The sequence below is a fragment of the Carcharhinus amblyrhynchos genome, chromosome 4 (genome assembly GCF_965287045.1).
Source record: "Carcharhinus amblyrhynchos chromosome 4, sCarAmb.v2.hapA, whole genome shotgun sequence".
In the NCBI taxonomy this organism is placed as follows: Eukaryota; Metazoa; Chordata; class Chondrichthyes; order Carcharhiniformes; family Carcharhinidae; genus Carcharhinus; species Carcharhinus amblyrhynchos.
Window position 1 is genome coordinate 30982677 of NC_137327.1, and position 21556 is coordinate 31004232.

General features: G+C 42.4%; 1 protein-coding gene across 2 annotated transcripts in view; it reads right to left on the reverse strand.

Annotated features, from left to right (window-relative positions):
* Positions 1-553: 553 nt before the first annotated feature.
* Positions 554-21556, reverse strand: part of uri1 (URI1 prefoldin like chaperone) — a 67242-nt gene continuing 46239 nt past the window's right edge. For both annotated transcript variants that reach the window (XM_080186929.1, XM_080186930.1), the window contains exons 8-11: positions 11901-12447; positions 10387-10529; positions 10031-10277; positions 554-1265 (exon numbers count right to left, since the gene is read on the reverse strand). In XM_080186929.1, the coding sequence (XP_080043055.1) occupies positions 1071-1265; positions 10031-10277; positions 10387-10529; positions 11901-12447 (1132 nt within the window). In that variant the 3' untranslated portion in view covers positions 554-1070. The remainder of the gene's footprint in view (positions 1266-10030; positions 10278-10386; positions 10530-11900; positions 12448-21556) is intronic.

The following is a 21556-nucleotide window of genomic DNA, read 5'->3' on the forward strand; positions in this document are numbered from 1 at the left end:
CTAAGACAATTTGTAGTCAATGATATCACAATCAATTAGTGCTGCATTATTCATTAACATTTTGTTTCAGGCCATAATTCCAATCAGCGTGTTGCTTTAGGGTGTTTTGAGGAATTCAATGTATTACCAAGATGCCGCATAGATAAGTACCTGATTTGAAATGGGACATCCAACTACTCATTAGGTGGCAGACACTTCACCACATGGTAAAACAAAACTGGACTTAAGATTTGATTAAGATGATGGAGTTGACTATGACATTCCATAGCTATGTGGTTGTGAAAGGCATGAAACAGCAGCATAAATTGGGTCTTGGGGAAATGGATAGGGGTAGCATTTTTGCTGCATTTAGAGTCTATCACTACAGTCATAATGTGAACATCCAAATGCACTCATGTCTAGAAAGTTGGCAACTCACTGATATTCACTACTGCTACAAAAAACCCAGATAAAATTGGGAAGAGGTACAATTTTTTTTTAACATATATAGTGTAACAAATCATGTCCAACTATTCAATGTGGTCTGTTTCATGTCAATAAATTAAAATCCATTTTTTAATGTACAAAGGTATACTTTGCCATGCAAAATTTATTAAAATGAGACTAATGCACACAGAATTTTACAAATGCTTTTAAAGATGTAAGCTTGTCATTTCCAGTGAACATTTTACAAAGACCTTTAAGAACTGTACATACACAAAATAAGACATTTTGCTTGAGAACAGAGCTGCAGCAGTTTTTTTTAATCTATTCAGTACATCAAAATAAACACAACTAAGTGTAGCAGATTAAATTTATAAAGAAACATGGATGTAACTTGACTTTATGGGCCAACTAACAAAACCTAAAAAACGCTGGAAAATGTTGCACTGTGGATGTTTTAGAAAATCAATTCCACATTTTTGAAAACAAACATTCAACTTACATATGAAAAAAAAAATCACAGTTTGAGAAGATGCTTCAACAGGAACTTAAACAGGACTTTGTGTAAACCTGAATTGTGCAAAGATCCTGTTCATCAAGTTCTAGTTCAGTCACAAAACATGAAACAGACAGTATCGGAAAAAAGTTCATTTTCTCTGCTGCATCCTGGCAGCTTTAAATTTCGAAACTCTCTTTGGAGGTTCTTGTGAAGTTTCAACAAAACCTTCCTCTTCAGACACTTTCTTCTCCGGAATTGTAGGTAGGACAGGATGAGCAATAGTACAGTGTGGCATTAACGTAGGCGAGATAGGTTCCTTTTCCACTACTGTGCCTGAAAATGCCTATCAAAAGTAATAAATACTAAATTAATCTTTACAATTAATAAGATGTTTTGATTTAAGATTTGAAATTACAACTCACAACAACTCAAGAGCAAAATACTCCAGTTATTAATTGCTTTCATTTTCTGGTCACAAATCTTCACTTGTAGTGAGCAGCGACACAAAAGTAGGCAGGTGAATTCTGTGCCTAATCTATTTTTTAAAATTAATTTATGGAATATGGGTGTCACTGGCTAGGCCAGCAGTATTTGCCCATCCCCAATTGTCCTCAAGACAGTGATGGTGGCTGTCTTCTTGAACTGCTGCAGTCCTTGTGGTATAGATTCATCAAGTGTGCTGGTAGGGAGGGGGTTCCAAGATTTTGACCGACTGTCAGTGATATATTTCCAAGTCTGGATGAGGAATGGCTTAGAGGGTGTTAGTGTGTTTTGCTAAGCATCTTCCTATTTGAATGTATATACTGATGTCTTTAGAGTGTGCGAGCATGTGCGAGTGAAGTCATCACTAACATGGGCTTTCACGGATGTAGTCTTACCACAAAGGACCTATGTAACTAGCTGCCTCCAGTTGAGTCTATGCTGTACTGTATTTTGATATTTTCATAAGATTGAATGCATTTAACTGTTTGTGGCCAAGTTACCACATCTTTTTGGCGATGAGGAGGAAACAGCAAAATAAAAAAGTTGAGTTTTAGCTTGGTGACACCAAGATTTGTAGTGAGTAGCTAGTTTACAAGAGCAGTTAACAACTCCGATTAGCAAGTTTGACAGTAGGTCTGCAGCATGATGACCACGTTCAGGACTATCAATGAGTTTGTGGAAGACAAGGAGGACTGAACTATGTGGAAAGGTTGGAACACTTAGTTGGCAAATGGTAATGTAGATGAGGCTAAAGGTGCTCAATTCTCCTGTACATGTATGGGGGACAGATTTACAAGCTAGTGAGGAATTTAGCAACACCACAGAAACCAGGAGACATTTGGTTTGTGGAACCACAACAACCCTAATCCCTCAGCCATCATTTTTGTAAGGCGGCACAGTCTGTAGGTAAAATTAAAACACCTGATCATTGAGAGTTTGGAGTAGTATTGGAGGGTGTGCTCCTAGACATACAAGTCTGTGGCATTAACGAGGACAGCATTCAGTGTCAGAAGAAACCACACTGACTTTCAAGATGGCTCTAAAAATTTCTCAGGTCATGAAAGTGGCTGCCAGAAATGTAAAAGATATTCAAAAGGCCAACGGCACTGCACAGGGCTGCAATAAAGTAGTGGGATGTTTCAGGTATGGAGGGACACACTATGTGTATCATTGCAAATTTATGGGTGCTGCATATCGCTACTGCAACAAAAAGGATAATTTAACTAAAAAAATGTGGGTGCCATGGGCAAGTCAAAGGTTGAGCAGGGAAATTCAGATTCAAAAAGGTCTCAGTCAGCTATGCATCACCTGGAAAGCACAGTAAGAAGTCTCCAACACCAGGTTAAAGTCCAACAGGTTTATTTGGCAGCACAAGCTTTTGGAGTCTCAATCCTTCATCAGGTGAGTGAGGACTTTGTTCACAGAGCATATACAGACACAAACTCAATTTACAAGATAATGGTTGGAACACAAATCTTTACAGGTAAACATTCCTGCCTGGTGATCGTTGAGTTAATTATGGTTCACTATCCATTGTCGTAGCATCTGCATGGTCTCCCTGATGTACCATGCCTCGGGATATCCTTTCCTGCAGCGTATCCCAAGCACGATGCGTTCCCTTCCAGTCAGGGAACACTTCAGCAGTGACGGACATTCAGCCTTTGATCTTCGGGTAATTCTCCAATGCAGCTTTCACGACACACAAAGCGGAATTGCTGAGCAGAAACTGATCACCAAGTTCCACACACGAGGATGGCCTTAACCGGGATCTATAATCTGTAACCTCCAAAGCTGTCTGGGCTTGCAAAATTTCACTAACAGTCCTGGCTGGAGATAATGCATACCTCTTTAACTTGTGCTTGGCCTTCTCTCCACCCACACTGTCTGTACTTTTAAGACTTGATTACCTGTAAAGACTCGCATTCCAACCATTACTCTGTAAATTGAGTTTGTGTCTATATATACCCTGTTTGTGAACACAAGTCTTCGCTCTCCTGATGAAGGAGCGAGACTCTGAAAGCCTATGCTGCCAAATAAACCTGTTGGACTTTAACCTGGTGTTGAGATTTCTTACTGCGCTTACCCCAGCCCAACGCCAGCATCTCCACATCATGGTCACCTGGAAAGCTCAGCAGGCAGAGGAGCATTCAGTATATTTAACATGAGTGAACGGCACATAGAGCCTACCTTTGCTTCACTGAAACTCATTGGAAAACAGATCAAGATGGAGGTGGACACAGGAGCCTCTGCATTACTAACTAATGAGGAGACTTAAAACTTGGGGCTCTAAGCAGACACCAGCCTTTACTCAGGCAGGGATCCAACTTGGGACATACATCTGAGAGACTATACCATTGCATGGAGCATTAGAAGTGAACATTGCATTCAAAAGCCAAGGAGCAAGAACATGGCTCCTGGTGTACAAGTAAGGGCATATTTTACAAGGGCATGACTAGCTCAGTAAAATTCAGTTGAATTGGGGTGAGATTAAGCACACAAAGGTGACAAAAGGATATCATTCAGAAACATCTTGAGGTTTTAATGCAGGACACTACAGTTAAGTTCACAGATACTCAGGCTACTCACTTTTTCAAGCCCAGAAAGTATCCTATGCCAATAAAGGCAAGTGGAGAAGTTGAAGTGGTTGCAGAGGCTTGAATCATTGAGCCCATTCAGTTCTCACATTAGGTAGCTCCAATTGTTCCCATTCTTAAAAGTCATAGTACTGTTCACATATGCATGGATTACAAACTTACCATTAATCAGGTCTCCAAGTTGGACGCTTATCCACTGAGGCAAATGGATGATCTGTTTCCAATCCTTGCAGGAGGCAAGGCACTCGCAAAAATTGACATGAGCCATGCCTACCAGCAGCTTTTCTTAGAGGACAACCCAAACAGTATGCTAGAATGAACATTCAAGGGTTTGTTCAAATACAACTGTCTGGTTTTCAGGGTGTCCTCTTGTCCTGTGATTTTTCGGCAGACAATGGACAATCTGTTGCATGGGATTCCTCATGTAGCAGTTTACTTGAAAGACATTCTAATCACAGGGAAACCTAAGGAGGAACACCTCAGCAACCTGGATCAATTGTTAAACAGATTTTCGGAGGCTGGGTTGCACCTGAAGTGCAGGAAGTGAATCATCCAGGCAGACAGTGCAGAATATTTGGATCACAAAATCACAGTGCAAGGTTTGTCCCATCTGGAAGCCAAAGTCACAGCTATCAAAGAAGCTCCAAATTCCAGAAATGTCTGAACTCTGGTCATTTTTGGGCATGACAAATTACTATACAAGTTTCTGCCAGGCCTTTTATCAGTGTTGGCACCACTCTATTGAAACTAACAGGAAGTGAGAACCAGCACAAAAGAAAGCTTTTAAAGATGCGAAAGGGCTGTTACAATCAGTTCATCTGCTGGTTCACTTTGATCAAGACAAATAACTCATTCTGTCATGCGATGCTTTTGCCTTGTGTTAGGGCAGTACTCTCTCATCTGATGGAGGATGGGTCAGAAAAACCCATTGATATTGCATCAAGGATGCTGAAACGTCTGGGAAAGGATAGTCACAGTTAAACAAGGAATGTCTAGTCATTATCTTTGCTTTGTAACAGTTTCATCAGTATCTTTATGGCCATTCATTCACCATATGTCCCGCATCTACAAGCCATTGATGAATCCTTTCAGGGAATATAAATGCATTCGGCTTGCCTGTATAACATTATATGTAGGCCAGGGAAGGACAATACAAACACAGACATGTTGAATCATCTTCCTTTATCAGACATAACCACTAAGACATTTACTCCAAAGACATTTTTCTTGCTCAAGAGACCTTTGAAGGAAAGTGTTAAATTAAAAGCGGAGGAATTTAGAGTAGCTAAGAGCAGTGGGCGAGAAGAGGATTGGGAAAGGTTTAAATGTCAACAAAGATTGACAAAAAAGTTGATAAAGGAGGGTAGAAGAAGCTATGAAGCTGGGCTAGCGCTTAATATAAAAAAGGATAGCAAGAGTTTTTATAAATATATAAAAAGGAAGAGGCTGGCTAGGGTGAACGTTGGTCCTTTAGAGGATGAGAAAGGGGACCTAGTGGTAGGGGATGGGGATATGGCTAAGGTCTTGAATAACTTTTTTGTTTCTGTCTTCACGGAGGAGGACGTGAATAATTTGCCGGGTGTTAGCGATGGAAAGGTGGTAGGACTGGAGGGTCTTAATGACATTACTGTTACTAGAGAGGTGGTGCGCGACAGACTGGAGGGGCTGATTGTGGACAAGTCCCCAGGACCAGATGGAATGCATCCGAGGGTTCTGAAAGAAATGGCGGAGGTGATAGTGGATGCCTTGGTGGTTATTTTCCAGACGTCGCTGGATTCCGGGGAAGTGCCGGAGGATTGGAAAACGGCTAATGTTACGCCGTTGTTTAAGAAGGGTGCCAGGCAAAAGGCGGGGAATTACAGGCCGGTTAGTTTAACGTCTGTGGTAGGTAAAATGTTAGAATCCGTCATTAAGGAGGAAATTGCGAGGCATCTTGAAGGGAATTGCTTGATAGGGCAGACGCAACACGGTTTCATTAAAGGGAAGTCGTGTCTGACAAATTTACTGGAGTTCTATGAGGATGTGTCTAGGGCGGTGGATAGAGGAGAGCCGGTGGATGTGGTCTTTCTGGATTTTCAGAAGGCGTTTGATAAGGTACCTCACAAGAGGTTACTGCAGAAGGTCAGAGGACATGGAGTTGGGGGTAGGGTGTTAGCGTGGATAGAGGATTGGTTGTCAAATAGGAGGCAGAGAGTGGGGGTCAATGGGTGCTATTCGGATTGGCGGTTGGTGACTAGTGGGGTGCCCCAGGGGTCGGTGCTGGGGCCTCAGCTATTTACCATTTATATAGATGATCTGGAGGAGGGAACCGAGTGTAGGGTGTCGAAATTTGCTGATGACACTAAGATTGGGGGAAAGGCAAATTGTGCGGAGGGTGTGGAGAGTCTGCAGAAGGATCTAGATAGGCTGGGCGAATGGGCCAGGAAATGGCAAATGGAATTTAATGTTGGCAAGTGTGAGGTGGTCCACTTTGGTAGGAAGAATGGTAGGAAGGACTATTACTTACGTGGCGAAAAACTGCAGCAGGCGACGGTGCAGAGGGACCTCGGGGTCCTTGTGCATGAGTCGCAAAAACCCAGCCTGCAAGTGCAGCAGGTGGTCAGGAAGGCGAATGGGATGCTGGCCTTCATAGCGAGGGGGATTGAATATAAAAGTAGGGAGGTCTTGCTGCAGCTGTATAGGGCATTGGTGAGGCCGCAGCTGGAGTACTGTGTGCAGTTTTGGGCGCCGCACCTGCGCAAGGATATTTTGGCCCTGGAGGGAGTGCAGAGGAGGTTTACTAGGCTGATACCGGAGTTGAGGGGGTTGAGCTATGAGGAGAGGCTGAATAAACTAGGCTTGTACTCGTTAGAGTTTAGAAGAATGAGGGGAGATCTCATTGAGACGTATAAGATGATGAATGGGATGGATAGGATAGAGGTGGAAAGACTCTTCCCGCTCAAAAAAGACAGTAGGACTAGGGGGCACAGCCTCAAGATAAAGGGGGGGCGGTTCAGAACGGAGTTGAGGAGGAACTTCTTCACTCAAAGGGTGGTGAATCTCTGGAATTCTCTGCCCGTTGAAGTGGTGGAGGCTGCCTCGCTAAATATTTTTAAGAAGCGGGTTGATGGGTTTTTGATAAGAGAGGGGATTAAGGGTTATGGGGAGAGGGCGGGAAAGTGGAACTGAGCCACGACAGATCAGCCATGATCTTATTGAATGGCGGGGCAGGCTCGAAGGGCCAGATGGCCTACTCCTGCTCCTATTTCTTATGTTCTTATGTTCTTTACATTCTTCAAAGGATGCTAAACAGATTCAGTAAATGGTCCAGTACCCTGTGCTATCCCAGATGAAGAAACTCCTTATGGAGGGATGACCTACCCCTTGTTTTAGGGGATGATGAACTGAGACCATATGCAAAGATGAGCAGAGCGTGCAGGACACTTGTATGCTTTGGGGGTCCAGAGCAGTTGTCCAGTCCCCTGGTCATCCATAACTCTTGGATGAAGTTCATGCAATTCACCCAAGTGCTTCCCTAATGAAAAGTTTAGCCATACATTTGGTGACCCAACACAGATCAGGATTTGGAGAACAAGGTGAAATCCTGTTTTGCATCTCAACTCAAACAGAAGTAGGTGCAACCCGCACCACTACATCCATGGAAGTCTAGGTTTCATGTGGACTTTGCAGGGCCGTTTATGGGTCATATGTTTCCAGTCATCAATGCGCATTCAAGTAGGTAGAAGTGCACATTATGAGCAACATCACAACTCTCATTACAAAAGAGAAGCAATGCCAAGTTTTTGCAACTTTACCATATTTTCTTATTTCTGATAATGGCACAACATTTACAAGTGATTTGTTCCGAGAGTTTATGCAAAAGAATGGAATATGCAATGTGCATACCGTATTTTTTCATTGAGCTTCAAATGGTTTAGCACAGCAAGCTGTTTAGACACTGAAGGAATGACCTGAGGAGTATGGCAGGTGATACTCTCATGACTGTTGTTCCAGTACAGTATTACACCACAAACAAAGGACTCTCACCAACTGAATTACAAGGATGCCAAAATCTCACCTGGATTTCCAGATGTCAAAGCGAATGAGAAGGAAACAGGACAAGCAGGAGAGACATGACTCCCATGCCAAGGGTAGACATTTCAACCCGAATGATAGTGGCTATGCAAGGAATTTGAGAGGTAACCTTGGAGCTATTCTCAACTGAGAATAGTTAACTTTGGAGTTATTCTCAATTGAAATGGTCCAGTATCTTTGGTAGTGAAACTGACCAATGGAACAGTCTTTGCAGATACCAGATCACTTTTGTCTACTCCATAATTCGGAGACAATAAAAGTTACCGATAACATGGGAAAAGTAAATGCTGCAGTGGACATTCAACAGGAAATGGTTCTGTTTAACCAGGATTTCCAGTGGACTCAACTCCAGAGACATTCATTTACAAATATTCAACCAACTCTTGCGCCCAAGTTCAGATCCACTGAAACAAGCCTCACCAGTGTCTACTGAGTCAGTGTGTATTGCACAGGTCAGTGTCGTGGCAAAGCTCCTGAAAGGCTGATGTATAATTAAGACATGAGTTTCACAATGTTTCTTTCCTTACAAATAATTGAAATGAGGGAGGAAGGGGTGGTGAAGGGAGAGTAGTGTTAGAGTGTGATAGGAAGATTCTTACTATTTGAATGTATACACTGATTTGAGGGTATGGACATCTGCAAGTTACATCATTGGCAGCACGGGTTTAGTCTTACCACAAGGGAACTGTGTATTAACTACCTCCAGTTCTGAGTCCATGCTGTATGAATTTCAATATTTTTATAAGATTGAATGTATTATGATATTCAACTATCCTTCTGTAGCCAAGTTACAACAGAGGGAACTTGCACATGATGGTATTCCCACGTGTCTGCTGCCCTTGTCCTTCTGGATGGTAGGTTTGGAAGACACTGTTTAAGGGGCCTTGGCAATTTCCTACAATGCATCTTGTAGATGGTACAAATTGCTGCCACTGTGCATCAGTGGTGGGTGAGTGGATGTTTGTGTATGGGGTGCCAATCAGGTGGGCTTTGTCCTGGATGGTGTCAAGCTTGAGTGTTGTTGGAGGTACACACGTCCAACCAAGTAGACAGTATTCCATCACCCTCCTGACTTGCATCTTGTAGATGGTGAACAGGCTTTGGAAAGTGAGGTGGTGAGTAACTCGCCACAGAATTCCTATCCTCCTCACCATTTCTTGTAGCCACAATATTAACATGGCTAGTCCAGTTTAGTTTCTTGTCAATGGTAACCCCCACGATGTTGACAGTTGGGGATTCAGCGAATGTATCCACTTGTGATATTATGATGGCAAAACCAGTTACTGATGATGCAGCTGAAGATAGTTGGCTTAGGACACTACCCTGATGAATTCCTGCAGTGATGTCCTGGAACTAAGATGATTGGCCTCCAACAACCACAACTATCTTCCTTAATGTTAGGTATGACTCCAACCAGTAGAGTCACTTCCCCCACTGCCTGCTCCCTCCTGCCCCCGTGTCAACTTTGACTCTTTCACCATGTCCATAAATCTGTGTCCCCTAGTTTCTGACCCTGTCAACTAATAACTTTCCCTCACTTACTCAAAACCCTTCATGATTTTTAACATCTCCAATAAATTTCCCTCTAAATTTGAGATCAAGCTGGGAGCTACTCAGTGCTTTATAAATGTTTAGCATAACTGCCTTGCTCAGGTACTCAATTTGTCCATTTTTTCATAACCAATAACCCCCCCCCCCCCCCAATGACTTTTTAAACACACACTGGTGACAGTTATTAGACAAGTAATATTATTTGTGAGGAAGACCATAACATGACCCGATCTTTACTTATCCAAAGCACCTTCTGAAATGATCCAGTACCTAGGGTATACACCTTTGCAGATGTGAAATTTATTGTACTAATTAAGTTGTAGGCAAGGGCCAAAGCAGAACACAAGTCCTTCAAGAAAATTGAAATCACGAAAACAAAATACAAAAAACCAGTATGACCTCTTACCTCAAAGGAGCTAGGCAAAGGGAAAGGTTTACTACAACTGTTTTCCTCTTCTTCCAAAATGCTGCATTCACTAGCATCACTGTGTACAGCTTCTTCATGACTCAGAGATCGTAAGGTGCACCACCTGTCTTCAAATTCTGTTGTGCTACTCTCACTTGTATCACTGCATACACTGTTCTCTCGACTCCTTGACTTCAGAATGGATTTACGAGGAACGTATTCTCCATTTACAACATCAACAAAAAGTCTACAACAAAAATAAAGCAACTGAGCTACAATTTAAAAATGGCATTACAAATTGAGAAAAATTAAGCTTTGAGAACTTGGCATTGAGAAATTTGGCAAATTACGAGTACCTGTAAATATCTGCAGGAGTTTTGATATTTGGCAGCTCTGGAGTGGTGTTTCCATTGCCAGTGCTGTTTCTCCTTTTGCGTTTGGCCTCTTCTTTCTTTTCGCTGAATTTTAAGGTTGTGTTCTTGCCTGTGTTTATTCTTACCTAAAGATATACAAACTCAAAAACTTAAAAATCACAGTAAAAGATCTCACGACAAAACAAAATACCAGGGGAAGATTCTTCCAACCCACTGTGCTGCTTCTGTAGTGTGGCGAGCTGGGAGACTCAAGTGGAGGCCGTTTCATGGGTTCCTTGCTGGGCACCATGGCCTCCACGAGTCTCCTGCAGCCAGATTTCCAGCATCATCAGCTCAGTGCCAGAAACCGATGAAGAGCCGCATTATTTAAATATTAATTTGAATCTATTTCAAATATCATTAGCAGGCCCGGGACTAAATTTACAAGCCTGCTAGCCTCTCCACCCAACACCAGGAGTGGTTCACTCCAGTGGGTTTATTATAGCTCCCCACTTGCAATTCCCTAGGGGCACCTTGGCACTGCCCACCTGGTAAGCTGCCAGCCTCTCCAGTGGGGATAGGGCCCACCCACTGATTTTTCGCAAGATTTACACTAGTGCACTCTGCAGTAAAGTGTGTGGGAGATTCATTTAGAAAATCCTGCTGGAAAAAAAAGCAGGGATTTACTCCAATTTTTACACGAATTTGACACTTACAATTTTTTTTTGGGAGAATTGCCCCCAACATCTTCACATGATTAACGTTTCTGTATTTTCATTTAACTTCCCAAATACCGATCGTATCTGCAAATACTATGGTGATATTTGTAAAGATAAGCTGTATATAATAGTTCTGTTTTAAAAATCCAATTAAAGTTACAACAATCCTCAAACATTAAATTTAAAGAACTGCTCTTTCCTCTCAGGCCAGAACAACAGAGTTCTTACTAGCTTAACCTCAAGAGTAAAGACTCTACAGTAAAGACAATAAACACATGTGGACAGTATATTATTTTCAAGGTTTGTGTTTCACCTTCTCTGGTCTAAGGGTTAAAATCACAGCAATAGATCACTGAACAGAAAGGAAGTAAAAGTCTACAAATATGGAAGGTGGATTAACACTAGCATTGGCTAAATTAGCACAATTTGAACTTAAGATTGTGTACATACTTTTATAAGAAAAACAGCAAGGAAACAACACAGGATCTGGGTCTGAAGTTCAATTTTTAATCAAAAGACCAGCATTTTTGCATCTTTGGAGAAGGAACTCTCAAAATCAAAACTAAAAGAAACATATTCAAGAAAGAATTAAACAGAGGAGGCACATTTAAGTTTTTTAGGCCATTGAAAACTGCTGGCTCAAGTTGACCTGCCCATGAACTATGTGAAAATCAGTAACTGCAGCTCCATAGCTTAGAAAATTCCCAGATATCCTGGGGAAGCATCAAAAGTGGTGAAGACCTATCAACTCAGGACTCTGTCCCTTATTTGAAAGGCTTAAAAATTATGAATACTAACCCTTTTTGGTTCCACTGTGTGTAAGAAGTGTATGGTTGGAACATTGTCATCATCTCCAGTAACTTCCTCTTCATCATCGTCATGACTATGCTTATGTTCCAAGCCATTAACATGGGTGCTCGATGCAATCAACTCTGATGCCTCTTTATGGTCATCGGTCTTATGCTCAGCTGTGTCACGGACATGGTTCGCATGCTCAGCTGTGTCACGGACATGGTTCGCATGCTCAGCTGTGTCACGGACATGGTTCGCATGCTCAGCTGTGTCACGGACATGGTTCGCATGCTCAGCTGTGTCACGGACATGGTTCGCATGCTCAGCTGTGTCACGGACATGGTTCGCATGCTCAGCTGTGTCACGGACATGGTTCGCATGCTCAGCTGTGTCACGGACATGGTTCGCATGCTCAGCTTCTTCATGGTTCACATGTTCAGCAAGAAGATTCTCCCAATCAGGCACCTCATCTATGTTGGGCTTTACGTTTTTTTCTTTGTCTTCTTCAGAGGAGCTACTTTCTTCACTATTTCCATCAGCTGTGTAAGACAATCTGAAATAAATAATCACAGATTTCAAGAGAGGGTTCTTCTATAGAATTAATTTATTCAAAACTTTTGCCACAGTATTTTTAACAAACAGTATAGTTGACAATACTCCAGTTACCTCTGTACAAAAACAATCTCAAATCAACTAGAGGAACATGTGCCTGGAGTGACAATACAAAGACAACAAGTATTTTTTTTTTAATTCGTTAACAGGGCATGGGTGTTGCTGGCTGGCCAGCTTTTATTGCCTATCCCAAGTTGCCCTTGAAACAGTGCTGGTGAGCTACCTTCTTGAATCACTGCAACCCACAGCATGGGTTGGCCCACAATGCTGTTAGGGAGGGAATTCCAGGATTTTGACCTAGCAACTGTGAAGGAGCAACGATATATTTCCAAGTCAGGATGCTGAATGGCTTGGTGAGGAAATTGCAGGTGATGGTGTTCCCATGTATCTGCTGCCCTTATCCTTCTAGATGGAAATGGTCATGGATAGGGAAGGTGCTGTCTAAGGAACTTTGGTGAATTGCTGCAATGCATCTTGTAGGTAGTACACACCGCTGCTACTGAGCGTCAGTGGTGGAGGGAGTGGAAGTGGTGCCAATCAAACAGGCCGCTTTGTCCTGAATGATGTCAAGCTTCTTCAATGTTGTCGGAGCTGCAGCCATCCAGGAAATTAGGGAATATTCCATCACACTCACGACTTGTGCCTTGTAAGTGGCGAGTCAGGAGATGAGTCACTGCAAGCATTTGCAATTACACCAAAACTGTCAAAAATACTATAAATTCAATATTGATGCATTAGTCTTCAATCCCTAAGAAATTGGAAAGAGTTACATTAAATATTTGCACTTTATAACTGTGATTAAATCAATGAGTCATTTTAAAGCAGGGAGTGGTCAGGAAATAATCACTCATCTTTGCATAAGCTAAGGCTCCCTAGAATCTAACGATCCATTCTTCAACTTTTACATCAACTTTGGAAAATTTGCTGATCTACATATTCATAAAATTGTGTTAACGTTGCAACTTTGTACCCTGCAAGTCTCAATGGTTTTTCACACGCTTCACTGGACAATAATTTTTCATTACAATAGGACTTCATCTCTCGTGTTCAACTAATGGCATTTCTCTGGATAAAGAGTCGGAGATATGAGGATGAGGTAGCAGAGTGGAATCAAGGTATCACATGAACGATGATCTTATGAAGCGCAGCAGATTTGAGCAGCTGCATAACTTATTCCTCATCCTACATCTTATGTTTTTGCATTTCAAGACATTTAGCAGTTCCCATGAAATAATTGTGAGATTTGGATTTATTTTATCCAATACAATGTAGTATCTTGGTTAATTTTGGTCCAGAACTTGAGAATTGTATGATAACCTTAGCTATGTCTACAATACAACTTTTCACAATTGCATTCAACTTTTACAAAATGCACATTGTTTCAAAACCAAAATAAAATTAACAAAATTATGTAATGACTACTTAATATTGCAGCATTTTTCACTTTTGCTCAAAAGGTACTAATACTTGCATCTGACCAATTGAACAAAAAAATCGTAATTCTTAACCATGGTTTCCCACCACTGTGGTCAACAGGGCTGAATTGTGCCTGAACCATCTCCCATGCCATTGTTCTCACTGCTCTCCCCTCCCAGAACCAGGAAAGGGTCGTAGAGTGAATGTTGGACCCTTAGAGGATGAGAGGGGGGATTTAGTGGTGGGCGATGAGGAAATGGCTGAGGCCTTAAATAAGTTTTTTGCCTCGGTCTACACAGAGGAGGACGCGAATAGTTTGCCGGATATTAAAGATAGAAGGATGGTAGGAGTTGAGGGCCTGAATGCGATTACTGTCACTAGACAGGTAGTGCTTGATCGACTAGCGGGACTGATGGTGGACAAGTCCCCAGGACCGGGTTCTGAAGGAAATGGCAGAGGTGATAGTAGATGCCTTAGTGATTATTTACCAAACTTCGCTGGATTCCGGGGAAGTGCTGGAAGATTGGAAAACAGCTAATATTACGCCGCTGTTTAAAAAAGGTAGCAGGCAAAAGGCAGGGAATTATAGGCCGGTTAGTTTAATGTCTGTTGTTGGAAAAATGCTTGAATCTGTCATCAAAGAAGAAATAGCAAGGCACCTGGAAAGGAATGGTTTGATACAGCAGACGCAGCACTGATTCATTAAGGGGAAGTCGTGTTTGACGAATTTATTGGATTTCTGAGGATGTGACTAGTGCGGTAGACAGAGGGGAACCCGTGGATGTGGTGTTTCTCGATTTTCAAAAGGCGTTTGATAAGGTGCCGCACAAAAGGTTGCCTCAGAAGGTTAGGGGACATGGAGTTGGGGGTAAGGTGTTAGCGTGGATAGAGAATTGGTTGTCTAATAGCAGGCAGAGAGTTGGTATCAATGGGTGCTATTCTGATTGGCGGTTGGTGACTAGTGGAGTGCCGCAGGGATCGGTGCTGGGGCCTCAGCTATTTACCATTTATATAGATGATCTGGAGGAGGGGGCTAAGTGTAGGGTGACAAAATTTGCTGATGACACGAAGATGAGTGGAAAAGCAAATTGTGCGGAGGGTGTGGAAAGTCTGCAGAGGTATCTGGATAGGCTGAGCGAGTGGGCGAGGACCTGGCAGATGGAGTACAATGTTAGCAAGTGTGAGGTTATCCACTTTGGCAGAAATAATAGTAGGAGAGATTACTATTTAAAGGGCGAAAAGCTGCAGCATGCCACGGTGCAGAGGGACCTGGGGGTCCTTGTGCATGAGTCGCAAAAACCCAGTCTGCAGGTGCAGCAGGTGATCAAGAAGGCGAATGGAATGCTGGCCTTTATAGCGAGGGGGGATAGAATGTAAAAGCAGGGAGGTCTTGCTGCAACTGTACAGGGCACTGGTGAGGCCACAGCTGGAGTAGTGTGTGCAGTTTTGGTCACCGCACTTGCGCAAAGATATTTTGGCCTTGGAGGGAGTGCAGAGGAGGTTCACTAGGCTGATGCCGGAGATGAGGGGGTTGGACTATGAAGAGAGACTAAATAGACTGGGCCTGTACTCGGAGTTTAGAAGGATGAGGGGGGATCTTATAGAGACATATAAAATAATGAAAGGGATGGATAGGGTAGAGGTAGAGAGATTCTTCCCACTCAAAGGACAGCAGAACTAGAGGGCACAGCCTCAAGATAAGGGGGTGGGGGGGGGGAAGCAGTTCAGAACGGAGTTGAGGAGGAACTTCTTCACTCAAAGGGTGGTGAATCTCTGGAATTCTCTGCCCGTTGAAGTGGTGGAGGCTACCTCGCTAAATATATTTAAGACACGGGTAGATAGGTTTTTGACAGACAAGGGAATTAAGGCTTATGGGGAGAAAGCAGGAAAGTGGAACTGAGCCACTTCAGATCAGCCACGATCTTACTGAATGGCGGGGCAGGCTCGAAGGGCTGGATGGCCTGCTCCTGCTCCTATTTCTTATGTTCTTATGTGACCACTTTGCAGAACACCTTAAGCCTTCCAATTGCTTGCCATTTCAACACACCATCCTGCTCTCATCTCCACATACCCATCCTTGGCCTGTTGCAACATTCCAGTGAAGCCCAACACAAACTGGAGGAACAGCACCTCATTTTCCAATTAAGCACTTTACAGCTTTCCAGACTGAACATCGAGTGCAACAACTTTAGAGCATGAACTCTCTCCTCAAACTTCACCCTATTTCAATTCATCTTAATTATCGATTAAAATATTAATTTTTTTCCGTTGCTTCATTTTTCCACCTTAAATGCTCACTTTCCATCCATCCATCGTCACCCCGCCCCCCTGCCCTCACCCCGCCCCCTGCTGCCCCCAAAATTAGGACCATCTGTTACACATCTTTGCTCTGCCATTTACAATACTGATCTCCTAATTGGCCTTCTTAGACATGATCACCACAATTTATGCTTCCTTTGTCTTTTTGTCTGTGACAGCTTTGTCAAACCAACAACCCCCCCCCCCAACAATATAAATATCAACCTATTTTCTATTGACTTCAGAATCATCCAGACTTGAAACATTAGTTCTATTCTCCAAGTAAAACTAATTTTACAAACCAGACGAAATCTGGGTACAGTAAACAGGTGGAATATATGCTCCTTGTATAAAAATGAAAAGCTGGTTTGTCTCATAACTGACTAATTCCTGTCCAGTAATTTAAATTTATGGCCATGCCAATTTTAGAATTAACAATTGAAAGCTATCATTTCATCTACACGTTTCAACAGCTTCATAAACCAAAAATAAGTTTCGCAAACATCAAAAATCAAAGGGCCTGTAAAATGAAACTTGACCAATTTTATTAAAGCAGTGAATTTCTCTATTTTCTCTTATGTAATGTGCAACCAAGTTTTATTTTGAAACAAATTTCTACACTGCTCTAAGCGAGCCAGCTGGGATACATAAAATTGGTAGAGGATTACAATTTTTTCCATCCATATAAGTGTTAGTATGTATAATATCATAACGCACCACTTTTAACATCAATTTTATTTTTAATCTATAAGGATATTCACTTGCAGTATTCATGTGAGTAATGGGGTGTTAGACATCACAGTGGCAGGATGTAGGTTGGTAATTGAGACCCTCCATTCACACAGCCATTATTCAGCAAGATCAAGGAAATACTGGCTACAGGAAAGAGAATTTAATTCTAGGCTTTTCTCATGTACCTTCACATGACTGGTTTCAAAGTGCTAGCCTGGCTGCAGATACACTTCAGGTAAAGACATTTCTGGGTGAAGCAGTAATAGATGAAATTTTGCTGACAGTAATTTCAATTAGTAATATTGTGTATTTTATCTCACTGGCTAAAGATTAGTCAATTGATAGTATACTAGGCCTTAATTACTTTGGAATGAACGGAAAGACACAAGTTGAATTACGTAAGGATTTTACACATTTTATTATTTAACTGCTGTAAACATTTTGTCAACTATTCCTTATTTCAGAGCATTTGACTCTAAGAATTCCATGCTACAAAATATGAAGAAATACTGCAACTGAATATATTACATGTAGCAAGATTTCAAGCTAATTTTTGTGCCTCTTATTGCAAGAGGTGTCGAAAATGAATTTGAGAGTTCTATATGCAGACATGCAAACGTATCACAACTGGACCTTTTGGAATGTGGTCTCAATTACAGTGAAACGGCACAAGTGAAAATAATCAAGGGCGGCTAGCACTGCTGTCTCACAGCTCCAGGGATCAATTCTGATCTTGGGTGACTGTGAAGTTTGCACATTCTCCCCACATCTGCATTGAGTTTCTTCCCACAGCCCAAAGATACGTAGTTAACGTAGATTGGTCATGCTAAATTGCCCCCTAGTATCGCAACGTGTAGGTTAGATGGATTAGCCATGGTAAACGTGAGAGGTTATACAGGATAGGGGAAAATGCCTGGATAAGATAGTCTGTCAGAATCGGTGCAGATTCAATGGGCTGACTGGCCTCATCTGCATGGTAGGGATTCAGTGATTCTATTTTTTTTTTTCTCGCCATAGAGATGCTAACAGTCCTGCTGAGATTTTCCAGCATTTTCTCTTTGGGTTTCAGATTCCAGCACTTGCAGTAATTTACTTTTATTCTATGATTTTAAGTTTCTTGATATGAAGCAGTGACAAATCCATGCCTCAAATCCACGAGTGCGCTTGGGAAAACCAACCTTTGTAGGCAATTAATTTGTTCGCATCAGAGTTCCTGCAATGCCACAGTAACAACTTATATTATATTGCATTTTTAATGCAATATAAAATATCAAGGCACTTGACAACAGCCTTGTAAATGAACTGCTTCTGGCCCTAGATGGGTTTTAAGGAGCAGCTTAAAAAAGAGAGGAAGGCAGAGAGATGGAGAAGTTTAGCTTAGATTCCAGCCAGTTGAAGACACAACCAACTAAAATCGGGGGTTGCTCAAGTCAGAATTGAGTGCTAATATTTCAAAGCTGTGAGGTTGGAGATTACAGGTATAGGGAGGAGGGAGGCTATGGTGGGATTTGTAAACAATGAGAATTTTTAAACTCCAGTCACTGACTGGGAGCCAATGAAGGTCAACGAGCAGAGGGGTGAATGGGACTTAAGAATGACAGCACAGGCAGCAGAGTTTTGAATGGCTCAAGTTAACAGAGGGTAGAATATAGTAAGCCATCCAAAAGTTCACTGGAAGAGGCACGGGCGGTTGCAGCACATGACTGGGGGCAGTGGACAGGGGGGAGGAGAATGTGGAAATAGACAGTTTTAATAATGGTAGTGGTGAAAGTAATCAGTCTTAGTGATAGGATAGGTATATAGTCAGAAGCTCATTTCATGATCAACTATGACACCAAGGCTGCTCCTGGTCTGGTTCAACTTTGGTTGAAGGAGTTTGGAGTGGGGATCAAAAATAATGCTGTCAATCTTCCTCGTATTTGATTGGTGTAAATTTATGTTTGTTCAGTATTGAATGTTGGGCCAGACATCTAATCTAGAGACAGAGTTGAAGTCGAACAAGGTGGTGGTGAGCTAGAGCTGGGTGTCGTACACTTCAGTTTACATTTGAAAATAAATGAGGTTTCAGCTGAGTTGCGGGGTGTGTGTGGAGATGAGAAATAGGAAGGAGACCACAGATAGATCTTTGGGGGCACATCAGAGGAAAAAGTGCAGGAGCAAGTAGTAAAGCCATTGCATATGATACACTGGTTACATTGAAGAAAGAATGGAATCATGCAAGTTCAACAATGGAGAGGCATGGAGGAGAACGCTGTGAACAACAGTATTGAAAAGGATCAGGAAGGATAGATTACTTTGGGCATCATATAGGATTTAATTTATGACTTTAACAAAAACTATTTGGTACTTGCAGGGGTAGAAACTTGATGTTCCCAGAAAGATGGGTACATATTTGAGACATGACAGGACCATCAGAAAGGCAGGCTGATGGAGTTTGCGAAGAACCTGGGGTCAAGGGTTGTTTTTTGTGAAGGTATAATGAAGATTTAATGTTCAAGTTAAAAGTTAAAGTTTATTCATTAGCCACAAGGAAGGCTTATATTAGCTGTGCAATGAAGTTACTGTGAAATCCCCTATTCACCCGCTCTCGCGCCTGTTCGGGTCAATGCACTTAACCAGCATCTCTTTCAGACTGTGGGAGGAAAACGGAGCACTTGGAGGAAACACACACAAACATGGGGACAAACTCCAGTGATCCAAGCTGGGAATTGAACCCGGTCCCTGGCGCTGTGAGGCAAAGTGCTAATCACTGTGCCACCCATGATGGTGAAAAGCACAGTGCCCGGAAAGAGCAAGAACATATTAAAGTCACAGCTAACATGGCGAAGATGAGTCAAATGGTCAGCACTTCTCTGGTAATCAGGTCAAAGGAGGGGAAAGGTCTCGTAGACAAGACGAGTTGGTAAGAGCAAGATGCAAATTCAGGGCTACGGCAGAATGGAGCCTCTGAGGACCTTTGACCCAAAAGACTACTGAAAAGTAGGGAAGTGGCAGAGACAGGTGATTAGACGAACAAATTGTAAGAAAGATGTAGAGGAGCAAATGTGCAGGGAGACCAAGCAGGGGCAAGAACTGCAGAATAAAGTGGGACTTGAATTATACAAACATAGACTGGGATAATGATAGTGTTAAAGGCAGAGGGGTTGAAGAATTTCTTAAGCGTATTCTAAATTTTCCTGACATTATGTTTTCAGCCCAATGAGGAAGGCATTGCTAGGTCTAGTTCTGGGGATTGAGGTGGATCAACTAGATCAAATATCAACATGGGAATATTTCAGGAACAATAATCATTGTAATAAAACGTAGAGAATAGCTCTGGCAAAGAACATGAAACAATCTAGCGTAGGACAATTTAATTGGAGGGGGGCCAATTTCAAAACAGTGTGGATCTGTCCTGGATAGGATGCCAAAGATTGGTAGGCAAAACTGCCAAGAACAGTGAGCTCCTCTGAAAAGAAATGGCAGCTTTGGTACAATTGAAATATTCTCATAAAAAAAGGGAGGGTTAGCCAAAGCCAGAGCTCCCTGGATAAGAAAAAGTGAGATGAAGCATAAAAAACTGTGCAGACAGATGTCAGGTTGTCGTATGTCAAAGAATACTCGAGATGGACAAGAAATTGATAGAGGTATTAAAAAGTTGCCTGCATTAAAGTTGATAAATTGAGGCTGAATGTGATGAATCTGTAGATGTGGAGGAACAGGTGGAAAATACAGAGGTACTGGCCTTAATCCTCCTTACATACAAGGGTGGTTCCATGGCTGAGTGAAAAATGCCACATCCATTTTCAAAAAGACAATTCTAAGCCAGCCAGTTTCACCTCAGTGGGGTGAAAACATTTAAGAACATAAGAAATAGGAGGAGTAGGCCATCTAGGCCCTTGAGCCTGCCCCGCCATTCAATAAGATCATGGCTGATCTGTCGTGGCTCAGTTCCACCTTCCCGTCCTCTCCCCATAACCCTTAATCCCCTTGCCTATTAAACACCTATCAACCCGCGTCTTAAATATATTTAGCGAGGCAGCCTCCACCACTTCAACGGGCAGAGAATTCCAGAGATTCACCACCCTTTGAGTGAAGTCCCTCCTCAACTCCATTCTAAACCGCCCCCCCTTTATCTTGAGGCTGTGCCCTCTAGTCCTACTGTCCTGAGCGGGAAGAGCCTCTCCACCTTTATCCTATCCATCCCATTCATCATCTTATATGTCTCAACGAGATCTCCCCTCATTCTTCTAAATTCTAACGAGTACAAGCCTAGTTTATTCAGCCTCTCCTCATAGTTCAACCCCCTCAACTCTGGTATCAGCCTAGTAAACCTCCTCTGCACTCCCTCCAAGGCTAAAATATCCTTGCGTAAGTGCGGCGACCAAAACTGCACACAGTACTCCAGCTGTGGCCTCACCAGTGCCCTATACAGCTGCAGCAAGACCTCCCTACTTCTATATTCAATCCCCCTCGCTATGAAGGCCAGCATCCCATTCGCCTTCCTGACCACCTGCTGCACCTGCAGGCTGGGTTTTTGCGACTCATGCACAAGGACCCCGAGGTCCCTCTGCACCGTTGCATGCTGCAGTTTTTCGCCAAGTAATAGTCCTTCCTACCATTAT